The sequence below is a fragment of the Eucyclogobius newberryi genome, unplaced genomic scaffold (assembly GCF_026437365.1).
Source record: "Eucyclogobius newberryi isolate DKJ021-1_F unplaced genomic scaffold, fEucNew1.0.hap1 SCAF_2, whole genome shotgun sequence".
NCBI classification, from domain to species: Eukaryota; Metazoa; Chordata; class Actinopteri; order Gobiiformes; family Gobiidae; genus Eucyclogobius; species Eucyclogobius newberryi.
This window is the reverse complement of record NW_027315834.1, coordinates 4913730-4935054: the sequence shown is the minus strand read 5'-3', so window position 1 is coordinate 4935054 and position 21325 is coordinate 4913730. Positions and strand designations below refer to the sequence as shown.

At 42.1% G+C, this 21325-nt stretch overlaps 1 protein-coding gene across 1 annotated transcript; it reads left to right on the top strand.

Annotated features, from left to right (window-relative positions):
- The first annotated feature begins 3517 nt into the window (after positions 1-3517).
- st8sia3 (ST8 alpha-N-acetyl-neuraminide alpha-2,8-sialyltransferase 3) lies at positions 3518-20151 on the top strand. Its single transcript, XM_072454593.1, has 5 exons — positions 3518-3736; positions 9248-9488; positions 11416-11535; positions 17189-17746; positions 19598-20151. The coding sequence occupies exons 2-5, from the start codon at positions 9322-9324 to the stop codon at positions 19878-19880; spliced, it is 1128 nt and encodes a 375-aa protein (XP_072310694.1). The 5' UTR covers positions 3518-3736; positions 9248-9321; the 3' UTR covers positions 19881-20151.
- The last annotated feature ends 1174 nt before the right edge of the window (positions 20152-21325 follow it).

The following is a 21325-nucleotide window of genomic DNA, read 5'->3' as shown; positions in this document are numbered from 1 at the left end:
GTGGGTCCAGTTCGCCTCAGTCGGTCCCTCTTCTGCCTGAAGAGTGGGTCCAGCTCCAGTCTCCCTTGTGTCCGTCTGTCCGTCTGTGAGAGTCGGATCTCTCCTTCACTGGAACTCCTCCAGGTTTCTACGCTTTTTTCCCAAAGAGGTTTTTTTTGTAGTTTTTCCTGGCCGAGAAGGAGAGTCTAAGGACAGAGGACCCTGGGACATCGTCCCTCGCCACCACAGACATTGTCTGACTTCATCGCCACCACAGACATTGTTGATTCATTTCTCCCTGTGGCCCTCAGAGGCAACTGTTGTTGTGATTTTGGGCCTTACAAAAATAAATTGATTTGATTTGATTTGATTTGACAAGGCGCAATCAAAAGATTAAATAACAATTCATCTCCGGGGAGCGATGTGTTCACCTCAGAGTGGTATAAAGCTTTAAAAGACACACTTACTCCTTTTCTTTTGGCAACTTTTAACTGGGCATTTAAGAAACCTTGGACCCCTCCAAGTTGGAAAGAGGCCATCATATCCCTGATACCAAAAACAACAAAATATTAGTGAGGATGCCGAAAAGTCTTTTGATTTGGTTTGCTGGCCATTAGAAAAAATAGTGGAGCTCTTTACGATGGTCCAACATCAAGAATTAGAATCAATGGTCATCTGACAAATCCGCTGACTCTTAAAAGGGGGTGAGGCAGGCCTGTGCCTGGTCCCCCCTCCTATTTGCTTTGTATTTGGAATCATTAGTGCAATTTATTAGACAATCAAAAACAATCCACGGTGTTACAATTGATGGGACGGAACAGAGAATTGCCTGCTATGCAGATGATGTTTTGGTGAAGTTTGATGAAGTTGGTCCAATGTCTGGATACAAATTAAATGTACAAAAAAATCTCTCTTACCGGCAACCTGCTCTGACTTTTGGCCGGTTTTTGTTTCATGTGAATAGGCCCAGTAATTTTTCAATTTAAATGGCAAATGGAATCTCTTAAGGCCCGTTCACACCACTGCGTCAGAGCGTCCAGTTTACAGTCAAAGTCTATGTGGACGTCTTGGACGTCCAGCGTTTTTGCGGTGCGTTTTTGCGGCACAAATCCTGCATTTTGAGCGTTGGACACGGCACGTGGGGAGTGATTGAGCTTTGGACGCTTTGGATGCATGGCCAGAGCGGACGACGCTGAAAAGTTGAACAAAGCTGAACATTTTTGCGGCAGACGCGGCGCAGCAACCAATCAGATTGTGTGCACACACACACACACACCACACACACACCACACACACACACCACACACAATTTTGGAGCATTTGATGCTTGCTGACGGGCAGTATGACTCTGATTTTACCATAAAAGAATCATTAACATCTCAAAAACTAAAGCGACACAAACCAGCACACACGAGGACGGGTGCAGCTTCACCTGGACCGCTTTCCCTTTTGTACTTTGAGGTCCATGTCTGGAGCATCGGTCTAAGCAGTGGCGTGCGGTCAGGGCAATCAAGGCAATCATTGATTGGCCAATAAAATCTAAAATTACTGTGTCACAACTATATCTAAATTGTTACAAAATATATCCAAATAATCCCATTTTCCCCTTACTTCTGCTGCCGAAGCTGGACTGGACGTCAGTGTTTTCAGTGGCCTCTTCAGGCTGCTGAGCAGTACTGGGAACTGAGAAGCATGATTCCTGTTCTTCTAGAGCGGCACACAGAGGCCAGTTCAACTTTAAGAACCAGAGCGGACAGCAGCTTCTTTTAGAGGTTTGTGCATGGGCAACAGCCTTAAACTGCGCTGGTTTGATTTGCATTTGGGAGTGGCAAATGAGTTTTATCACGGCTGTTGTAATACATAGATGTTTTTAAGGTTTTGGGCAAATGAGGCATGATTATAAGTGCATCTGTCTGAACAGTACGCTGTGAGAATCTCATCATAAATGTTGTTTTGTGTAGTTAACCTTAGTACTAAAGCTGTAATATGTCGCTGGTTCAAATCATTCCAATAATTGGGATTAATTGATGCATTGAAGAGGTGAGTTAGCTAATTTTGTGAAATAAAACAACATATTTCCGGCGATGCGTGTAAGCCAATTTATTTTTTTCTTAAATTCATCATAGCACCTGCTTTAGTTAATGTAAAAAAAAAAATCAAAAGTTTTTTTCTTGGTTTCAAAATTGAGTTTGAATTGTAGTTTCGTGACAACTTGACTTTCTGCCTGAATGAAAAAGTCACTGCACGCCACTGGTAAAATCCATGCATTTGAGGTGGTTTGTCATTATCTGTAACATTGTAGAAAACTATTCAGTTGTAGTCACACTGTTGTGTGTCGTTAAGTCCTTTCGACTAGTCTGAGAGCTCTAATATTATCCATAACAGATTTACACCTCTTTTTAAGAATCGGAAAAGCTTTGTCATTGAACACAGTTTGCAAACATAGGAACTTGTCTCGGCGTTAAGGTGCCACATAAAATAATGAATCATAAATTAATATAGAGACACCTATAGAATCAAATATGGCACGCATAAATTCAGTAGAAACAGTTTACTAATAAAATAAGGTAAAAATAAACTTGTTCTCAGTATGTACACAGATATTTACAGAAAAAAATGTACAGATAGTTGGATACAGATGTAGGAAGTAGAGCAGAAAGTGAACAGTGTGAATAGTATTGGTTGAATAATTGTCAAAGTTGCCCTTCCTGTAAATCTGTTATGGACCCATCGGTGCCCTGGTTTGGTCCCTGTCCATGGAGCTATTAAGACTTGTATTTATGCATAAACTGACATCAACGGAATACGAGCCATGATTACCTCCACTGAATATGAACTTGTTTGTGAAACAATTTATTCAAATTAGTAGACTGTTAGATAAATTACATTTTTTTTGTCATGGAACTGGAATCTGCCTCTGTTTAATCAAGAACGAACCTGTGTCCTTTAGTTTATTTTTCCAGGTTAAACCCCTGTTGTTGGTTATTTTGTTTTTATTTGGTTTAATTTAAAGTTATTTTTTTATAATTGTATTACAACCCTGCTCATGCCACATTTTGCCTTTAAACAACAAATACAATCTAAAACGGGTGGAAACAGGGTACCATACCATAATAATAATTCAGAAAATGAAAAAGGGCCCATTTTTTGTTTTTAAAATCAAACTTACTTGAACACAACAACAAAATCGTTTTTTTTGAATTTTGATGCAAATATCTATTGACACTAACACTAATTAACCCTCGGACAATTATCACTGTTATTGCTGGACTGTTTAATAAAAGTTCCAGTGTCTCATGTTTGTAGAGTCATGAGACATAACATTGAAACAAAGTCATTGTGTTTTTACAATACTGAATTCTGAAAAGAAAATTCAAATAGCCATAAATACACTGGACCGCACACGGATCCTAGGACCAGAGCCGCGTGAGGAGCCGCGTGAGGAGCCGCGTGAGGAGAGAGCCGCGTGAGGAGAGAGCCGCGTGAAGAGAGAGCCGCGTGAAGAGAGAGCCGCGTGAAGAGAGAGCCGCGTGCGCGCGCAGCTGGAAAACAGATCGTCACTGCGGTGCCCCTGACCGGAAGTGGCGCTTCACGGTCCCCGCAAACTCCGCCTCGCGATGTAGTTGGACTACTTCCTCTGCGCCTCAAGACGCGCCGGAAATAACGCCGAAGGAGCACCGGGAAGAACGGAGCCGCACGGAGCCGAGCAGAGCCGCAGCTCCATCATCGCAGCTCCGCGTCCCTCTGCGCTTCAGCCGTGAGTCCGGCGCCTCCGCATCACCTCCTCCATCTCCATCACCGCCTCTCATCCGCCTCCCGCGTCCTCCCGTCCCCACTGCGTCTATGCACGGCTCTGCTCTCACTTCTCCGGGTTTGAGCCTCTGTCCAGACCCGGTCCAGTCCTGGTCCAGCTGCAGGTTCTGAAGAGGACTTGAGGAAGCTGAATGATGTGACATGAGCGAGTGTGCACCACCTGGACTCCATTTCCCAGCGTCCTCTCCTGCGTGCTGACGTGTACACCTGATGTTTTGATCTCATCTGTAAACTGACAGGAGGGGCTGCTGGGACAGGGACAGGATGTGGGGCCGGTGATGGACTGGTGATGGAGGGGACAGTCCCCCGTTTAGATGTTCAAATGTTCCATTTCTGTGTCATGATTTGAGATGAAATAGCCAAATTTTGCCGATATTTGATACGTATATATTGAAATTTCAAAATTCATAACAAGGCCTATGAATTGATGTTAAAGGAGATATTTATGTTTTTTTCCCCAGAGACATAGTATTGAACTATAACAAATAGATCATCGTTTTGATCCTACATGTTTTTATTTGTGAAAATGTTATAACCGTGCCTATTCCCTGCTTATATCAATCTTCCCTTTTCAAATAATTACAAGCACAGGGACGTGGTCGGGGTGAAAACGGGAGACTCAGAGGACAATAGGACAGTACGAGGATAGGATTACTCCGACATGCAGGAATCCATCAAAATACAACTTTGAGAAAACTAATGATGAGGAAAATCCCAGCAGTAGGTGTTGACTTGCAGGGCTGAAAAAAATGGTTTAATTTTACTTTTAATTTAAGGAGAAAGTCAATAATGGAGACGCAGATTAACCAAGGTTCACAGGGCTTAAGCTAATGGTTAGCTGTTCCAGGGCATCCCCTGTCCTTAGACTCTCCCAGTGGGGAAAAAATGACCTTGAGGAGAACCACAGGGACGGAACCACGGTGAAGGACATGTTGCAGATGCTCCAGGACTGACTCGTATCCATTTGCAGATAGACTGTAGAGCCAGAAACACTCAAGACAGAGGGATAGTGGGTGGCTCTTCTACTACAGGAGAGGTACAATATGTACCTTTTATATGTCCCACCGTCCAAAGACATCTTAGGTAACTCTAAATTGGCCCTAGTGAATGAATGTGAGAGTGAACTGTTTGTAATGTCTATGTCTCTGTGTTCGTCCCTGCGACAAGTTGGCCACTGTCCAGGGTGTACCCCGCCTAAGGCCCGAAGTCACTGGGATAGGCTCCAGTGTGTGTGTGTGTGTGTGTGTGTATATATATATATATATATATATATATATATATAAAAAAAAGAGTTGCATGATTGTGTAGAAATACTGGCACATATACAGCCTAATTACTCTTCTATTTCTAATTTGACTTGCGAGTTAAAAAAGGGACTCCTGCTCCAGAGGATATTCTCCACTGATATTGAAGGATGGGGTCAAATGCAGAGAACAATTTTCCCTTCAGGGACAATCAAGTGTAACTTAACTTCAAAATATATCTAGGGAAACTCTCCAATACCATCCATAATCATCCCTATCAGGGTGATTACCTCAAACTAGACAAATAGAGGCATGTTTTTGAATGTGCTGGGACATGGAGGGACAGACTGGACATTTGATCTCAGATAACATCTGTGACGCCATAACACCATATTATTTTGAGTTTGTTTCAATTGTAACACTCAGAAGTATATACATATACCTTGGTTGGATTATTGGTGGGAAAAATCACCATGTTTTCTATGTAAATTTAGCAATTTGCCATATTGCTATAATGTCATAGCAAATAACAATTAAAAATAGTTTATAAACGAGGGACAGTGTCCTGCTTTGCAAACCACTGTGGCTGACTTGACAAACCAGGTGCGTGGACGACCTGGAGAACCGAGAGCGCGGATGGAAGCTGCGCATTGTCAGCATTCCAGACGACATTGAAGGTAAAGATGTCAAGTATGGAGATCTGGATCCCCGAGTATCTCAAACTTCCAACATAAGCTTGGAAAATGAAGATTTTACCGTGCGCATCTCTCTCTGGCTCAGAACCAGAGTCCAGGACCTAATTTACTGAAGTTCCACGACTTCAGGGATAAAAAACGTGGGTCATGACGACATCCAGAGACCTCACTGCAGGCCAACCCAGAGCAAGTCCCAGGTCTCTTTCTTTACTCCGTGCAAGTGGCTTTTGACCTGGTGAAATCCTGCAATGCCGAGGAGCAACATGAGTGAACAAATACAAAGATTCAATACAGCAGAAGAGGCGTCAATTCAATACAAGATTTGATCTGACATTCTCATCCTTTTATTATTTCAATTAAAGGGACATGGACTTTACTGGAGACATGTGAGTATTTTCCCAGTATGGGCCAGTGTGTTCCAATTTTAGTTTGGTACAATTGATGTAACTTTTTCACTACATTTACAGAGTGTCTTTTAAAACTAGGAAAGGGTTCTTCCTCCTCCTGATCGCTTTTTGGATCAGTCTGTGAGCTTTTTGCTTTTTTTTGTCACGAGTGCATTTTCTTTGCTCTATTGTGCTCGGCTGTTATGTTTGTGTGTAGTGTTCAGCCAGAAAGCTGTGTAACATAAGCAGATGTACAAGGGGACAAACATAAGAGGGGTGTGGCCAATGTTCCCTCTAATTCCTCATGTCTGAGCAAACACACAAACTCCCTGAGGGGCCCTTGGGCCCCTGTGAGCAACATCAGACGTGTGCACTGTGGCCACACCAGTATCACATCTGTCCAAGGCACATGCTTTAAAATAATCAAATTACTGCAGACATTTAGCAAAGTAGATTACTTTTAATTAAGTGCTTTAATCTGCCTACAATGAAAAAGACAAAAATCTTGCACATGACCTGTGTAGCAGGAGCAGACTGGGTGAAAAAAGTGGCCCAAGAGTTGAAGTAATATTTATTCCTGGGAGTCCTAATACATTGCCATAAAAAAGTAATTCACAAAATAGGAGTATTTCATATATTTTGGTGTGTTTTAAATACATTTTAAATAGACCATAGTATGAAATCCTCCTATATAGTTTCAGCTCGATTCAATAGTTTTGTTATTTAAAAAAAAGAGCTGAATATTAGTTTATGGAGAAAAAATAATTTCTTGACCCCATTTTATTCAGTACATTTACACTATAGAGACACACCAGTTGTCTTTCGAACGCGCCCGCTGTCCGCTGCTGTGCCTTGGGACAAATTCGACCAATTTCTCTGTGAATATGAGCCTGATTGTAATAAAAAACACGGCGTTTTGAAACTAAAAATATAGAGAACACGATGTGACAGTCAAACGTTTGCGCTTCCTGCTGGATTGACCCGGGTGGCTGTTTGGTAATTAGATTAGGTCTAATATTAGATATTAATTTATACGTTCATGGTGAATTTTATTTTCTGCCCTGTATAGATTTTCTTGTGCACTGAGAATGTGGAAGCAGTGCTTAGAGGGAACATTGCCTATCAGTGACCTTGACGTTTGACACAGATTCTCTCTCCATCTTCTGCCTTTTGGCCACTTCATGTCTTTTTGGGTTTACTTAAGAGAAGTTCAGATTCTGAACGTGGTAAAAATCTGTTTGTCAGCTGTATTTTAGGTGACTTTACATTATCTTTGTATCGTTTAGGCTGGTCTTTAGACAGTTTTGGGAAAAATAAAAGAAAGAGTTACTCCAATTTAGGTTGAAAGTAGCCGTTTTTCTTGTATTGTATCTTATTCCTTTTTCAGATTCTAAAGCAAATATCCGTGCTTGTAGCTCATGAATTTCTTGTTGATATTTCCGACAGTGTTCACAAGTTTCCCTTCTTCTCCCGGACATGTCGCTGACTTGTCCGATATGTTGTTAAAACTGTAAAAAAAAATCTTAAAATCCTTACTTTACCTACAAAAGTCATGACCAAAAATGTTTGGAAGACATAAACTGATTAAAAGCAAAATAAATATGGAAAGCAGCTATAGCAAGCTGGAGCGAGCAGGAAAGTGTCTGCGGAGTTGGGTCTTATTAATAATGATCATAATCATAAACCACTGCACTTGAAGTTTCTTTGAGTGTTTATTGGCATTCCCCGCCCCCCCTATATCAAACAGAGTTTTGCCCCGCACAGCGTAGCGTGGGGCATGAGCGTTGCCATGGCACTAGAGTAAAACAGTAGATTAGTGGTTGTAGAAATAAATTATTGAAGCAGTTAACACCGATAGCTTACCTGAGGAGGACGGCAACAACAGCCCAACCGGAGGCGGAAGTAGAAGTAGCAGAGGAGGAGGAAGTGGAAGAGGGGTGTTTTAATACTGAGCAGAGCAACACCTGCTGGCCAATTTCTTCAAAACTATCCACACTGTCACTTACGGAATATGGAGAAAATTACATTTAAAATCGGACAAATATGATTGACTTTTGACTCATTGGGACGTTTGTTTTGGAGTTTGTGTTCCTTAGTTTTAATTTTGATTATTTGATTTTCTTTATTCTATTACTCTATTTTCTCTCTGGTCCTGTTCTGTGATGTTTATGTCTAAATGTTTTATATTCTAAAAACATGAAAAAAGAACATATAATAAGGACATATAAAGGAAAACAAATATTCTTACTCTCAGATATCGCCTCTCCACCAATTTGGGGCTTCCTTTTATAAAGCTTGCCGTGTGCAGGCCACCCCCTGCCTCATCCGTGGTATTTATACAACTTCTAGGCACAGGACTTTGCTTATCTCTACATAAAATGAGATCATGCAAGTTCTGTGTAAAGTCTGGAGACACAGGGAAAAGCAACACTAGTGAAGAGGAGCAAAAATTAAGGAAACATCAGCAAATACTTCTTTTAACCTAAAATTATTTTATTCAGAGAGCACGGAGAAGGGCTGTTTATTCCACTCATTGTTTCTGACAACACATGACCCATATGAAGCTCTGCACATTCCTGGTGCTCTCTCGCAGTCTGTGACCCTACACAGAAGATCCTCTGAGTCTGTAAAGTGATTGATGAAACCAACGATATGCAAATCTATTGGTATGAAATTAGGAGGAAAAAATAATTGTAGGAATGATTCTTAATAATTGCAAACGCCTTGACAAGACTTTGTTATGAATCATTACTGTCATATTTAGATGAGAAATTTGTTCTTAAAGGACCCGAATCATGCAAAAATCGACTCTTCAGAGCATTTAACCTTCTTACAGTGCTATTGGTGCATCATGTATGTGCCCCAAGTGGTCTTTTGATTGATTCCTGCAGTCTTTAGCTAGAAAACAGTCTCTATCTTTCCCCTCAGATGAGCAGAGGGACAGGGCCTACTCACCAGGATGAGTCAGCCTTGTGAGTGTAGCAGCAGGCTTCCCTGTTTCAGCCCCACCAATACTTTTAAGCAAAGGGGCTTATAATTGATATTGTGACAACTAATGATAGTATCGTGAGAGTTTTGACAAAATCTCTTGAATGAATCTGACACTTCTCCCTCTCTCCCTTTGGGTCAGGCCCCGATCCTGGATGGCCCCCTTGCAGGCCCCTGACAGCCGCAGTGTGCCCGGGGGCCCGTGCTGGTGGAGGGATGGTGCGGCTCATCAGTGCTCTGGGGCTGGTCATATTCAGCGTGGCTCTGCTCATCCTGTCGCTTATCAGCTACGTGTCCATCAAGAAGGACTTCCTGCAGGGCGGGGGGCCACGCTATGGCCAGGGAGGGGGGCCCCGCATGTACATGCTGCATGCAGGCTTCCGGTGAGTGACAACAACACAGCACCCACACACATCCCAGGGGAGGCAAAGTCCCCACTCAGAGGGGCTCAGGCATCAGGACTGTTACTTACGATATTGCACCAAATTATAACAAAAAAGAGGAAATATTTCTTGATTGTATTTTTTTATTTAATAATGCACGGAACATGCACACGTTGAGGAGCACATTGGTGAGTGACTAAGCGCACACTAGTGCTTTACAGGATGACGACTGAGTGAATATGTAAGCTTTAGTGACTCATTTCTATCTTCGGTCGCTGCAGAGGAGGAAAAACAACAGTAACACAGACAGACAATCTATGAGAGGTGACTGGTCCAAAACTTTGATCCTTTATGCTTTGCAAAACTGATATAATATGCTATTATGCTGCTGCTTATAGATAAATATAACGGCACATAATAAACTAAAATAATGTGTGGAAATCTGCAGGTTTTCCATCAGGGTCACAATGCTTGAATATTGCATAACACAAAGAATTCAGTAACAGTGTAGCACATCATCATCTTTTCTGTAAATGTGTCAGAGCTAGTTCAAGCTAGCTCAGTAAAGATTAGTACATACAATTATGAAATAGTAAGTAAGTAAGTAACTTGGTGTCACACACAACGGCATGTAACGAGTAATGAAAACAGATAACCTTCATTATCCAGGACAGATGTGTGAGAATGTCTGTGCAGAAATATGAGGACAGTTTTCAGTTGTTTGGTGGCTCTCAAGTCCTGCCTGATACTCTGGCCCCTGTGCTCTGTGCTGTGTCAGTGTCAGAGGATGTTGTTTGTTTTGCAGTGAGCGGGCTCCTCACAAGCCTGACCCCAGGTGAACACACTCGTGAACTGTACACATAGTGTGCCTGTCCTGCCTGAGCCAGGTCTCTGCAGCTGTGTGATACTTTCTCCTCAGAGCAGGAGAATATAATGATGAGTATGTAATGCTCAAGGCCCCACAGGCCCCAACACTGGGGACCGTCAGCAGGACACTCTCTGGGTGAACCATAAAATCATTTGGCAACATTTCCTGCTTGGGGACAATTTAAGCTAATTTTGACCCCGACAGTGCAAAAATGTCATACTCTTAAAAAGTAAAACCAAACCACTTTCTCTGTTGCATGGTTTCGTAAAACAGAGGTGTCTTGCGTGTAAGTGTGAGTGTACCTACAGTGTGAGCCAATTGATCCTGTGGAGCTGTGTCCTGCTGAGGCCCTCTCTGTTTGACTGCTGCAGCTCATAAGCTCCTGATATTCTGGCATGTCTAAAATAGTACATAGATGATACGAGTGCGCTTCCCTGGGATATCATCATCATTACTATACAGTGGGCAGATGGCCTTTACTAAAGTTATTTTGGTAAAGTAGATATAAACAGGTTCTGATCTTCTTGTGGTAGCCCCACAGTGGACTAGGGACACCACTAGACTTCGTCGCACTGGCATAATACATGCCCTGCTGCATCAATGGATATGCACATGTATGAAATAAGGTGGCCAAAAAGCTTCTATCTCTATGTATTAACTTATCCTAATACTTTTGTAATCCATCTGAAGACACAGGTGAGAGGAGCACCTGTGTGATCATGTTTGATGGATGTGGCATGGTGCATTGTGGTCCAGAGGGGGTCATCATGTGGAGAAGAAGTCCACACTCAAGATTCTCACATGCTAAAAATGCTCTAATGGTGCTACTATCTTTCAGTTCGTTCGCAAAGAGCATTTTCAAGTTCACGCAAATGTGATTTTAGTCTTGTAAAAGAGAGCTTCTTATGCACTCTGCAGCATGATGTATTTTATCATTTATGTAAGGAAAACATTGTCCAGACTACCTTTAAAACCTGTTTCTACCATTTTAAAGGCAAGGTCATTCTGAATGGGATACTTTTGTCTCTGGCTGGTTATCAGAATGTGTCATGTGTGTAGATCTCAGCTGGCCCTGAAGTACCTGGACCCTGCCTTTGTGCCTGTGGGCAGTGCACTTACTGAAGACCTGCTCAACTCGTCCAAGTGGAGCTTCAACCATAGCGCCTTCGTGCAGCAGAGGTAAGCTCTCCCAGACAAGGAGCTGTCCAAGGTCCAAAAGCAATACATACAGTTAACCACTTCCTGTTTGTAGTCATATATAGGCCTTTTTTATTAGTCTCGACTCGACTCAGGTTTGCTCTCTCTACTCTGTGGCTGTGAAACAAACCTGGCTCTGTGATTGCGGTAAGCAAAAATATCGTGTTACATTCCTCGTTACACTAAATGTAATGTGAGTACTCTTAACACGTTACCAGCTAACAAGTCAGTGTAATCCCTCATTCGTCCAGGAGTGTTCCATTGTAGAAAAAGATTCAGTTGTAGTCATCTGGACACTTTTTAGAAAAACAAGATGTTTCATCCAAGAATCATTCTAGAGCTAGAATGACTCTGTTGTGGAATTTCTCTTCTAATGATTATCAAGAAATAAAGTAGATCAGAGTTGTCTTTTCTCAAAAGTAAATTGTTTAATCAGAATTAAGATCTCCCTCATTTGAATCCGTCAGTCACTCTCTTGTAGAACCATTTCGTATTCAGGTCTCTGTGTCCCTACACCCAACTGGGCCAAACAAAGGGACCCACATTCATTTTATAGATTACAGGTCGAGCAGATACAGAGACATGACCTACTTCAATAGAAAAATGTACATTCTTACAGGCAAATGGCAACAGTACATCAAAACAAAAGGATAACAATCTTGATACTGGCAAAAAAACAGCTGGTCACATGCAGACAGAGAGAGGTCTCTGATCAAAAGAATCATAGCGCAGACATGTCATTATCAGTTATATACTAACAGGAAGATCCAGGTTTGAACTGGAGACGAGAAGCCGTCGTGTCACATAAAGTTGGGCCAAATTATTGGCCCAACTTTATGACCCAGACCCATCTCGGGACAATTAAAGAAACCCAGTTTCATTATTAATCATACCATTTGCAAAAAATGTCAACACATCAATTAACCATAAACAAATTGGTATCCTGAAAATGAAAAGAAATTCAGAACAAGCATTAAAGGTGGGTGTTGGTGCAGGTTGAGCTCGGCCAGCTCGAACCCCAGGGGTCCTGTCTTCACGCTTTGGTTCGTTGCAGTTTGGATGTTTCACAGCGTTGTCTCCTGAGGTCGAGGTGGAGACGTTGGGACCGTCCCGGCAGTTTGGGGTGGCAGCTGAATTGAAATGAATTGAACTCTGCGGATCCACGTGTTCTTGTAAATTGTCTGTTGAAACCTGCAAGTTTAACATTATGATGACCATGCCCCAATGTTATTTGAACATTCAGAACACAGGTGAGTCTGTAGACTTCACATTCACACCAACATGTAGAGTTAGTAACATGTTAAGTCCAAAAAGATTGTTTTGTCAAATATTTTAAATGTAGCTTTGTTCTGTGCATATTTGTAAAAATAAATGTATAAACACATCTTTTGTGACTATATTGGGGACAGGAAGTGACCTGTCTGTGATCACATTCCCCTAAATATTGACCATATTTCAAAATCAGACTTGTTTTTTTACCTCTTGTTGCAGCAAGTTTAATAAAATCGTTCATTATTTGATTGCTGTCAATCAAAACAGACACTCTTGATCTTTGTTTCTCAGAGCTCTCAGTAATTAAATTTACACTAGCTGGGATTACCATTTTTGGGGCTATAAAGCGCTCCTGCCAAATTTACAAAGATGTACATTTAAGGCACAAAGTCACTGGCATAGGCTCCAGTCACCCCCGACCCCGAAAGGTTTGCATCTGTTAATATGACGCAAGTGCCACATGAGATATTTACACATTTTTTATTTATTTATTTAAGGACATAGCACATAGCATTGGACGAACCAGATGCAATGTTTTAAGTGTATGTAGCAGAATATGCTAATTTTCAACACCTGTCCATTGGGCCAATTTAGAGTTGCCAATTTACCTAACACATGCATATGTTTGGACGGTGGGAGGAAGCCGGAGAACCCGGAGAGAACCCACGGTAACACGGGGAGAACATGCAGACTCCACCCAGAGAGATCATGTGATGTTGGTCTGGTCCGGGAATCAAACCTATGAGCTAACTGCCTTTGCCACCGTGCACATATGGTGTACTATTTGTACGCCGGAAGTATATTATATGTACGCTGGTTTTCTTTTGAACTGGGGGACTCGTGGCGCACCCGAGGCGCAGCTGACCTAATGAAACTAATTTCTCAGAGAGTATGAGTTGGATGGTAATAAAACATGCAGCATTTTGAAGCTTAGCAAACAAAATACACATTACAACTGAACAGTAGGGACAGTTTTAATGTCCCTACTGTCATGTGCTCAGTGAGTGAGTGTTAGGTTGTAACATAAGATATTTACACAAAAATATGGTCCATGGTAGTGATTCAGGGGTCAGGTCTGGCCAAGAAAGTCTTATTTCAATGCGGCAGGTTCTAAGCTGCAGACCGCAGTATATTGCATGTCCACGCTCCACTTGTGTCTTTGCGTTCAGCCGCGTCTAGATTCACTTCCTCATTAGGCTCATTTCTCCGTGAATATGAGTCTGATTGTTATAAAACACACAGCGTTTTTAAGCTTAAAATAAAGAAAATACAATGTGTCCCCTGGACAGTGACTGACGTCATCTTCTACAGTATGTCAAATACTTGCGCTTCCTGCTAGAGTGCCCCCCGGTGGCATATAGATGCACCGTCGTATCGGCCTCAGGTTTAAAGTGTGAGAATAGTGTCAGATTATTTCTGAAAATAAATATTATTATTATTATTTTTAGATATATTCAATACTTCCCATTGTGGCATCAGCTGTTTCCATGATCAGAGGCAGTGGCAGAATGTGAATGAGAGGTCAAGGAATGGAGCCAGGAGCCTGTACAGGTGAGAGTACTTACAAACAGAATTAGTTCCGTAGGCAGGAAAATGGTTGGAGGTTTAAGTTTTGACATCCCAAAATCTTTTCGTGAGTCTGTGAGTGACATGAAGACAGCAGAGAATTGACTTTACCAATGAAGGTAGCCTGTTGTCAATTGGCCCTCACAACTTCCACACCATTGAGCTTCAAAGCTTCTAAATCTGCAGGCACCCAAACGGAACACTGCAAATCTCCTTTGTCTCTGAAATCAGCATTCTCAGTGTTTTCTCTCTCATATGCTAAAGAAATTAGTTTGATTGGGGAGTTTGGGGTCAATTTTACTGATGATCTGAGTTGGGAGTTGGAGCCAGTTTTGTTTTGTATGTATGAAGTGTGAATCATATGCCAGTTCCCGTGTAGTTGTAACTTGCTGACCATCTGAGGTGGAAATTGGAAAGACAAATGCCCACGCCTCACATCAGATCATGTCCGAGGAGGTTAATTGGACACAAAGGATTATTGAGAAATGTGTCTGAATGAAGAGCCACTGATGTCAGAACATGTTAGTGGAGATGTGAAATGCTCTTTGGCGCTCTCAGCAGATGCCACAAATGAATATGTATATCAACCACTTAGATTAAGCATTTGTGCGCGCTATGACATTTTTAACCACAGAATGTGTGGCGCCTGAAAACCACCAAAAATGTAACTTATTTCACAATTAATAATCAAGGGGTACTCGGGAAATTTACTGTTTAGAATACGTACCATCTCGCACAAATTTCAAGATAAGATAAGATTGTGTGAGTAGTGTTATCCTCCCATTGTGCGTTGTTCTTGTGTTGTCCGGGCTGTTGTTTCTGTTGCGCACTGGGACTCCCTTTCTCCCGGCTCAGTCAGTCCAGCCCATGGTCTTCTCCAAGCTGCTGATGTTATAGTGGCTGAAAGGTGGGGTGCTGTGGCGGGGTGAGGTGCTGTTGCTCCTCACTAGGTGCATGGTACGCCATCTGCAGTTGTCTGAGATTATGAAAACCCTGTGTTCGGTTGTTGGCAGTCCGGAGTGAACTGTCCAAATTGTCCAAACTGGAAAGACGCACCCTCTGTAGTTATGATTGAATTGTTTATCCCACAAAGTATTACTTCCCTGGCCTTTTCCGGGTTTAGTCATCTCATACGGCCGCTTGCTCCTCGGTTTATGGATGAAAAGGAGATTTTAAAGGCAAGTATCGGCAGCAGGGAATAGCATTGCGACTAGTGGGTCTGTGCCATACCCGGAAGATCTCCAAAAGAATATTTAGAAAACATCTGCAAAAAAGAGGAAGAGAAAAAAGGAAGGAAAAAAAGAACATCTTCATAGAGTATATTTAATATAATTATATGAATATAAATTAGTTGGCAATTAGTTGTCTCAATGTCAAATTTTATTTTTAAAATGTTATTATCGTTGCAATTATTCGTGATTGTTGGCACAATGACCAAACTGTGAAATCCTTACATTGCTTTCTTTATCAAGTCTAGTTTATGAAATACAACTTTCTGAATTAAACAATAATGATATTGACACACAAACAGCCAGATAAAAAAGTACTTACCTTTATTTTGACTTTTTTGTAGTGTAGATTGAAGCGAAATTACTTATTGTTGCTGCCTATAATTCCCATGATTATTATTCTTTAGTTCTTACGTTTGTTTTGTGACCTGAATAATTACAATAATCGTTTAACAGAATAATTTTGACATTCCTCATTGATATACTGAATTATTTGCAATTAATAGATAAACTTGTTTCAGCCCTAGTTCCTCTTACCTTCCTGCATGTTCCTCTGATGTTCCTCTGATGTTCCTCTGATGTTCCTCTGATGTTCCTCTGATGTTCCTCTAATGTTCCTCTGATGTTCCTCTGATGTTCCTCTGATGTTCCTCTGATGTTCCTCTGATGTTCCACTGATGTTCCTCTGATATTCCTCTGATGTTCCTCTGATGTTCCTCTGATGTTCCACTGATGTTCCTCTGATGTTCCTCTGATGTTCCACTGATGTTCCTCTAATGTTCCACTGATGTTCCACTGATGTTCCTCTGATGTTCCTCTAATGTTCCACTGATGTTCCACTGATGTTCCTCTGATGTTCCACTGATGTTCCTCTGATGTTCCTCTGATGTTCCTCTGATGTTCCACTGATGTTCCTCTGATGTTCCTCTGATGTTCCTCTGATGTTCCTCTGATATTCCTCTGATGTTCCTCTGATGTTCCTCTGATGTTCCTCTGATGTTCCTCTGATGTTCCTCTAATGTTCCACTGATGTTCCTCTGATGTTCCTCTGATGTTCCTCTGATGTTCCTCTGATATTCCTCTGATGTTCCTCTGATGTTCCTCTGATGTTCCTCTGATGTTCCACTGATGTTCCTCTGATATTCCTCTGATGTTCCTCTGATGTTCCTCTGATGTTCCACTGATGTTCCTCTGATGTTCCTCTGATGTTCCTCTGATGTTCCTCTGATGTTCCACTGATGTTCCTCTGATGTTCCTCTGATGTTCCACTGATGTTCCTCTGATGTTCCTCTGATGTTCCTCTGATGTTCCACTGATGTTCCTCTGATGTTCCTCTGATGTTCCACTGATGTTCCTCTGATGTTCCTCTGATGTTCCACTGATGTTCCTCTGATGTTCCTCTGATGTTCTTCTGATGTTCCTCTGATGTTCCACTGATGTTCCTCTGATGTTCCTCTGATGTTCCTCTGATGTTCCACTGATGTTCCTCTGATGTTCCACTGATGTTCCTCTGATGTTCCTCTGATGTTCCTCTGATGTTCCTCTGATGTTCCTCTCTTACGTTCCAGGGAGGAGATGGCTCAGTACGTCGACGTCCCGCAGAATTTCAGTCTCCTGCGTGACTTGGTGCGCGTGGGGCAGCTCATGCACTATGATTATTCCAGTCACAAGTACGTTTACTCCATCGGGGAGAACTTCCACTCGCTGCTGCCTGAGGTCTCGCCCATCCTCCACAGACACTACAATCGATGCGCCGTGGTGGGCAACAGCGGCATTCTCACCGGCTCCAAGTGCGGAGCGCAGATTGACACCTTCGACTTTGTATTCCGCTGCAACTTCGCCCCCACAGAGGTTTTCAAAAAGGACGTTGGTCGGAGAACCAACATGACAACGTTCAACCCTAGCATCTTGGAGAAATACTACAACAATCTGCTGACAGTTCAGGACAGGAACAACTTCTTTCTGAGTCTGAAGAGGCTGGACGGTGCCATCTTGTGGATCCCGGCCTTCTTCTTCCACACGTCAGCCACGGTTACGCGCACGCTTGTGGACTTCTTTGTGGAGCACAGAGGGAAGCTGAAGGTGAAGTTGGCCTGGCCCGGTAACATCATGCAGTACGTCAACAAGTAAGGCCATTCTCTGGAATTTTTTTTACATGTGCTCACATGGTGATACATTTCTGTTAATTTGAAGAGACTGGTGATAGTGACCTGATTTATTTGTGTTTGACATCAGACATCGTGCCTCATGTTTGCTGTCTACTTTAGTACATCAACTTTGTGCTTAAGTGCGTCTACTCATGGATGTGCCAAATGTGGGATATTAGATTTGTGGGTATTAGATTCTGTTCCTTCTGAGGATTTGTGTCAGGGGTGCCTCGGGAGTTTTTTGTTTTTGGGGGGGCCTTCATTAGGATTGGACTTCCCTCCCCTTTACAATCCCTTTTTTATTTTAATCAGGTTTTGGGTTCGATGCCTGTTTCCAGCATGAACAGTTTTGTTTTATTTTTTACCCTTTCAGTGGTTTTGAGTTCAATTCAGTTCATTCAAGAGCTGTCAATGGTTAGATCAATGCGGTCAATATGAATGTTATACTTCTGAACCCAATCAAACATACAAAAATATTAACAAAAATGGGGGGAAAAAAACAAAATTGACTTTGTATATTTACAAGAGAAACATTTGAATGACACTGAACATAAAAAACTATTGAAATTCTGTTATAAAAAATCCTATTCTTCATCATACAAAGGCAAACATAGAAGGGGAGTTTGCAATTTTGATTTCCAAACAAACAGTTTTTGAACTGAGTTTTAAATGCAAGGATAAAGATGGCAGATATGCACTGGTTAAGGGGAATATTAATGGAAAGGTTTTCACTCTTTTGAATGTGTATGCTCAATCAGGGAGACATCACTTTATATGCTGATGTCATGGACCTGATTGTTCACATCCTGCCTCTGAACTGAGAGAGTAGTGAAGATGGCGGGGTCCGGGGTTGGGTGGACAAAGTTGGCCATGGTGGGGGTCAATAAATGAACTGCATTGTTGTATGGGCCGCAGGGTTCAGAGCATGGGGGGAAAGTAGCATCTTAAAGTCCGAAAAGTACAGTAATCAGTTTTACACTGTCGCCACTCGAGGCAACTGCTGTTGTGATTTTGGGCGTCACTAAAATTTATTGAAAAATCATATTTTTGAAGAGAATTCTGTTGGGAAAATGTGTCACATTTCTTTATAACACCATGTCAAAGTGCTCATTACTCACAAGGAAATGCAGACTGTGCAGAATCTGTGTCAGCCAGGAGGCAAACCACTATCACGTATTTTGGGACTGTCCTGCATGCAAAAAATGAGTGACACAAAATGCACGACGATCAAGGACTGGACAAACATTGTATTGGACATTTGGAAAATGGAAAAAATTACGTTCGGACTTAATTTTAAACTGGATACATTTGACAGACTTTGGACTAAATGGGACTATTTCTTTGGGTTTTGTGTGACATGATTTTCTCTTCTTTTATTTGCTGGATGTCTACTGTTTTTGATTGTATGTCGGTTCTCTCTCCTGTCCTGTTTCTTCTTTCACTGTGTTTGTTTATATGCTGTTCAAAAAAAAGAAAAATATAGTTATTAGAAAATTAATGAAAGAAAAAGTATTTCTATCATTGTCTTTCCATTTCTCTGTCCTCTGTTATGTTAAAATCCCTTCTAGGAACCTTTTCCAAAGTTCCGGTGTTAAGCATTATGATGCTTAAAGCATCAACATTGATGTGATACACTTTTGTATCTGTTTTTTTGTGTCTGTCCCCGTCAAATAAACCAATAGATAAATAAATGGGACAAGGAACAGGGGCCTAAATGGCTGTGTAGGACAGCCATGTGCTCACCATAGATGTTATCCTTTTGATTCTGCAGTATTTTGACACTGACACATTATGTTCTCTCTTCCTGTCTCTGTGTGACTGTGTATGCAGTTACTGGAAGACCAAGCAGCTGTCTCCCAAGCGCCTGAGCACGGGCATCCTCATGTACACGCTGGCCTCGTCCGTGTGTGAGCAGATCCACCTGTACGGCTTCTGGCCCTTCGGCTGGGACCCCAACACTGGCAAGGAGCTGCCCTACCACTACTATGACAAGAAGGGAACCAAGTTCACCACCAAATGGCAGGAGTCGCACCAGCTGCCCGCAGAGTTTAAGCTGCTCTACAAGATGCACACAGACGGGCTGATCAAGCTTAGCCTGTCCCACTGTGCATGAGACATTCCCTGCCCCAAACTGTCCCTGTCTCACCCCGAGTTGTCCCTGTCTTACCCCAAACTGTCCCCTTCTCACCCCAAATTGTTTCAGTCTCACCCCAAACTGTCCCTACCTCACCCCAAACTGTCCTTGTCTCACCCCAAACTGTTCTGTATCTTTGTGCCCTCCCAAAAAAACTCACCTTGAACCCCCCAAACTCTCCCTGTCTCATGCATAAAACATAAGCCACGTGTCACCAGTTCGCCTTGAAGCGCTTTGGTTCGTTCTCTCCATGCTCAGGGCCTGGCTCTGGGCCCAGAAGCTGAGCTCAGCTACGTGAGCAGCTGACGTCACCCAAACATAATAGAAAAAGCTTCAGTTGTAGTCATCTGGACTCAGTTTGAAAAAATAGACAATTCGACTCTCATCCAAGAGTCATTGTCAATAACAGAATTTAGGTCGAGAACTCCGATATTAATACTGTTCTGTGGTAAGACCCGCCCATTGGGAGGAGCCTTCCTGAAGTAGAAAGAGTTGTTTGTTTCAACAGAAACTCCCCCCTTGTATCTACCGAGCTAGCCTATTTAGAATCTTAATGGGCTATTAGAATCCTCTTTGTCTTTGTGAGACCCTGGCTCAACCACCCTGAGTACCTGATTAGCATATGAATGTCCTCTACCTTTCCAGGGGTTCAGTAACCCATTATAAATAACAGGAAGATTAAACCTTAGCCCTCCATTTCTGCTTAAAGAAGGTCTTTCTTTTTTAACAAAAATATCTTCCTTGACTCCTCTTTCAAACCATCTTTTCTCCTGCTTAAAACCTTCACCTCACCGTCTTCAAACGAGTGATTAGAGGCTTCAAGATGGAGATGCACGGCACTCTGAGGTCCTGAACTAGTATTTCTTCTGTGCTGATAAAGCCTCTTGTGTAGAGGCTGTTTCGTCTCACCTATGTAACGTTCTTTACAGCTTTCTTCACTGCATTGGATCGAATAAACTACATTGCTCTGTTTTTGAGTCGGCAACTTGTCCTGAGGCCAGACACATAAGGGATAGAGACACCCTTCCTTCTCTGTTCAGTTTCCCTTTTTTTTTTCCCTTTTTTTTTTTTTTTGGTTTTGGAACAGAGAAGGAAGGGTGTCTCTATCCCTTATGTGTCTGGCCTCTCGGAAAAAACTGCAGAGAATTTTTAGACAACACGAAGTCCCTGTTTATTTTAAACCAGGAAACACTTTAAGACAAAAACTGGTTCACCCAAAGGACAAGTTGCCGACTCAAAAACAGAGCAATGTAGTTTATTCGATCCAATGCAGTGAAGAAAGTTGTAAAGAACGTTACATAGGTGAGACTAAACAGCCTCTACACAAGAGGCTTTATCAGCACAGAAGAAATACAAGTTCAGGACCTCAGAGTGCCGTGCATCTCCATCTTGAAGCCTCTAATCACTCGTTTGAAGACGGTGAG

Excerpts from the sequence above, each read along its gene's own strand:
- st8sia3 (XM_072454593.1), top strand. The coding sequence starts at position 9,322 with ATGGTGCGGCTCATCAGTGCTCTGGGGCTGGTCATATTCAGCGTGGCT. Across the intron at positions 9,489-11,415 it reads ATGCTGCATGCAGGCTTCCG|ATCTCAGCTGGCCCTGAAGT; the intron begins GTGAGTGACAAC and ends TCATGTGTGTAG. Across the intron at positions 17,747-19,597 it reads ATCATGCAGTACGTCAACAA|TTACTGGAAGACCAAGCAGC; the intron begins GTAAGGCCATTC and ends CTGTGTATGCAG.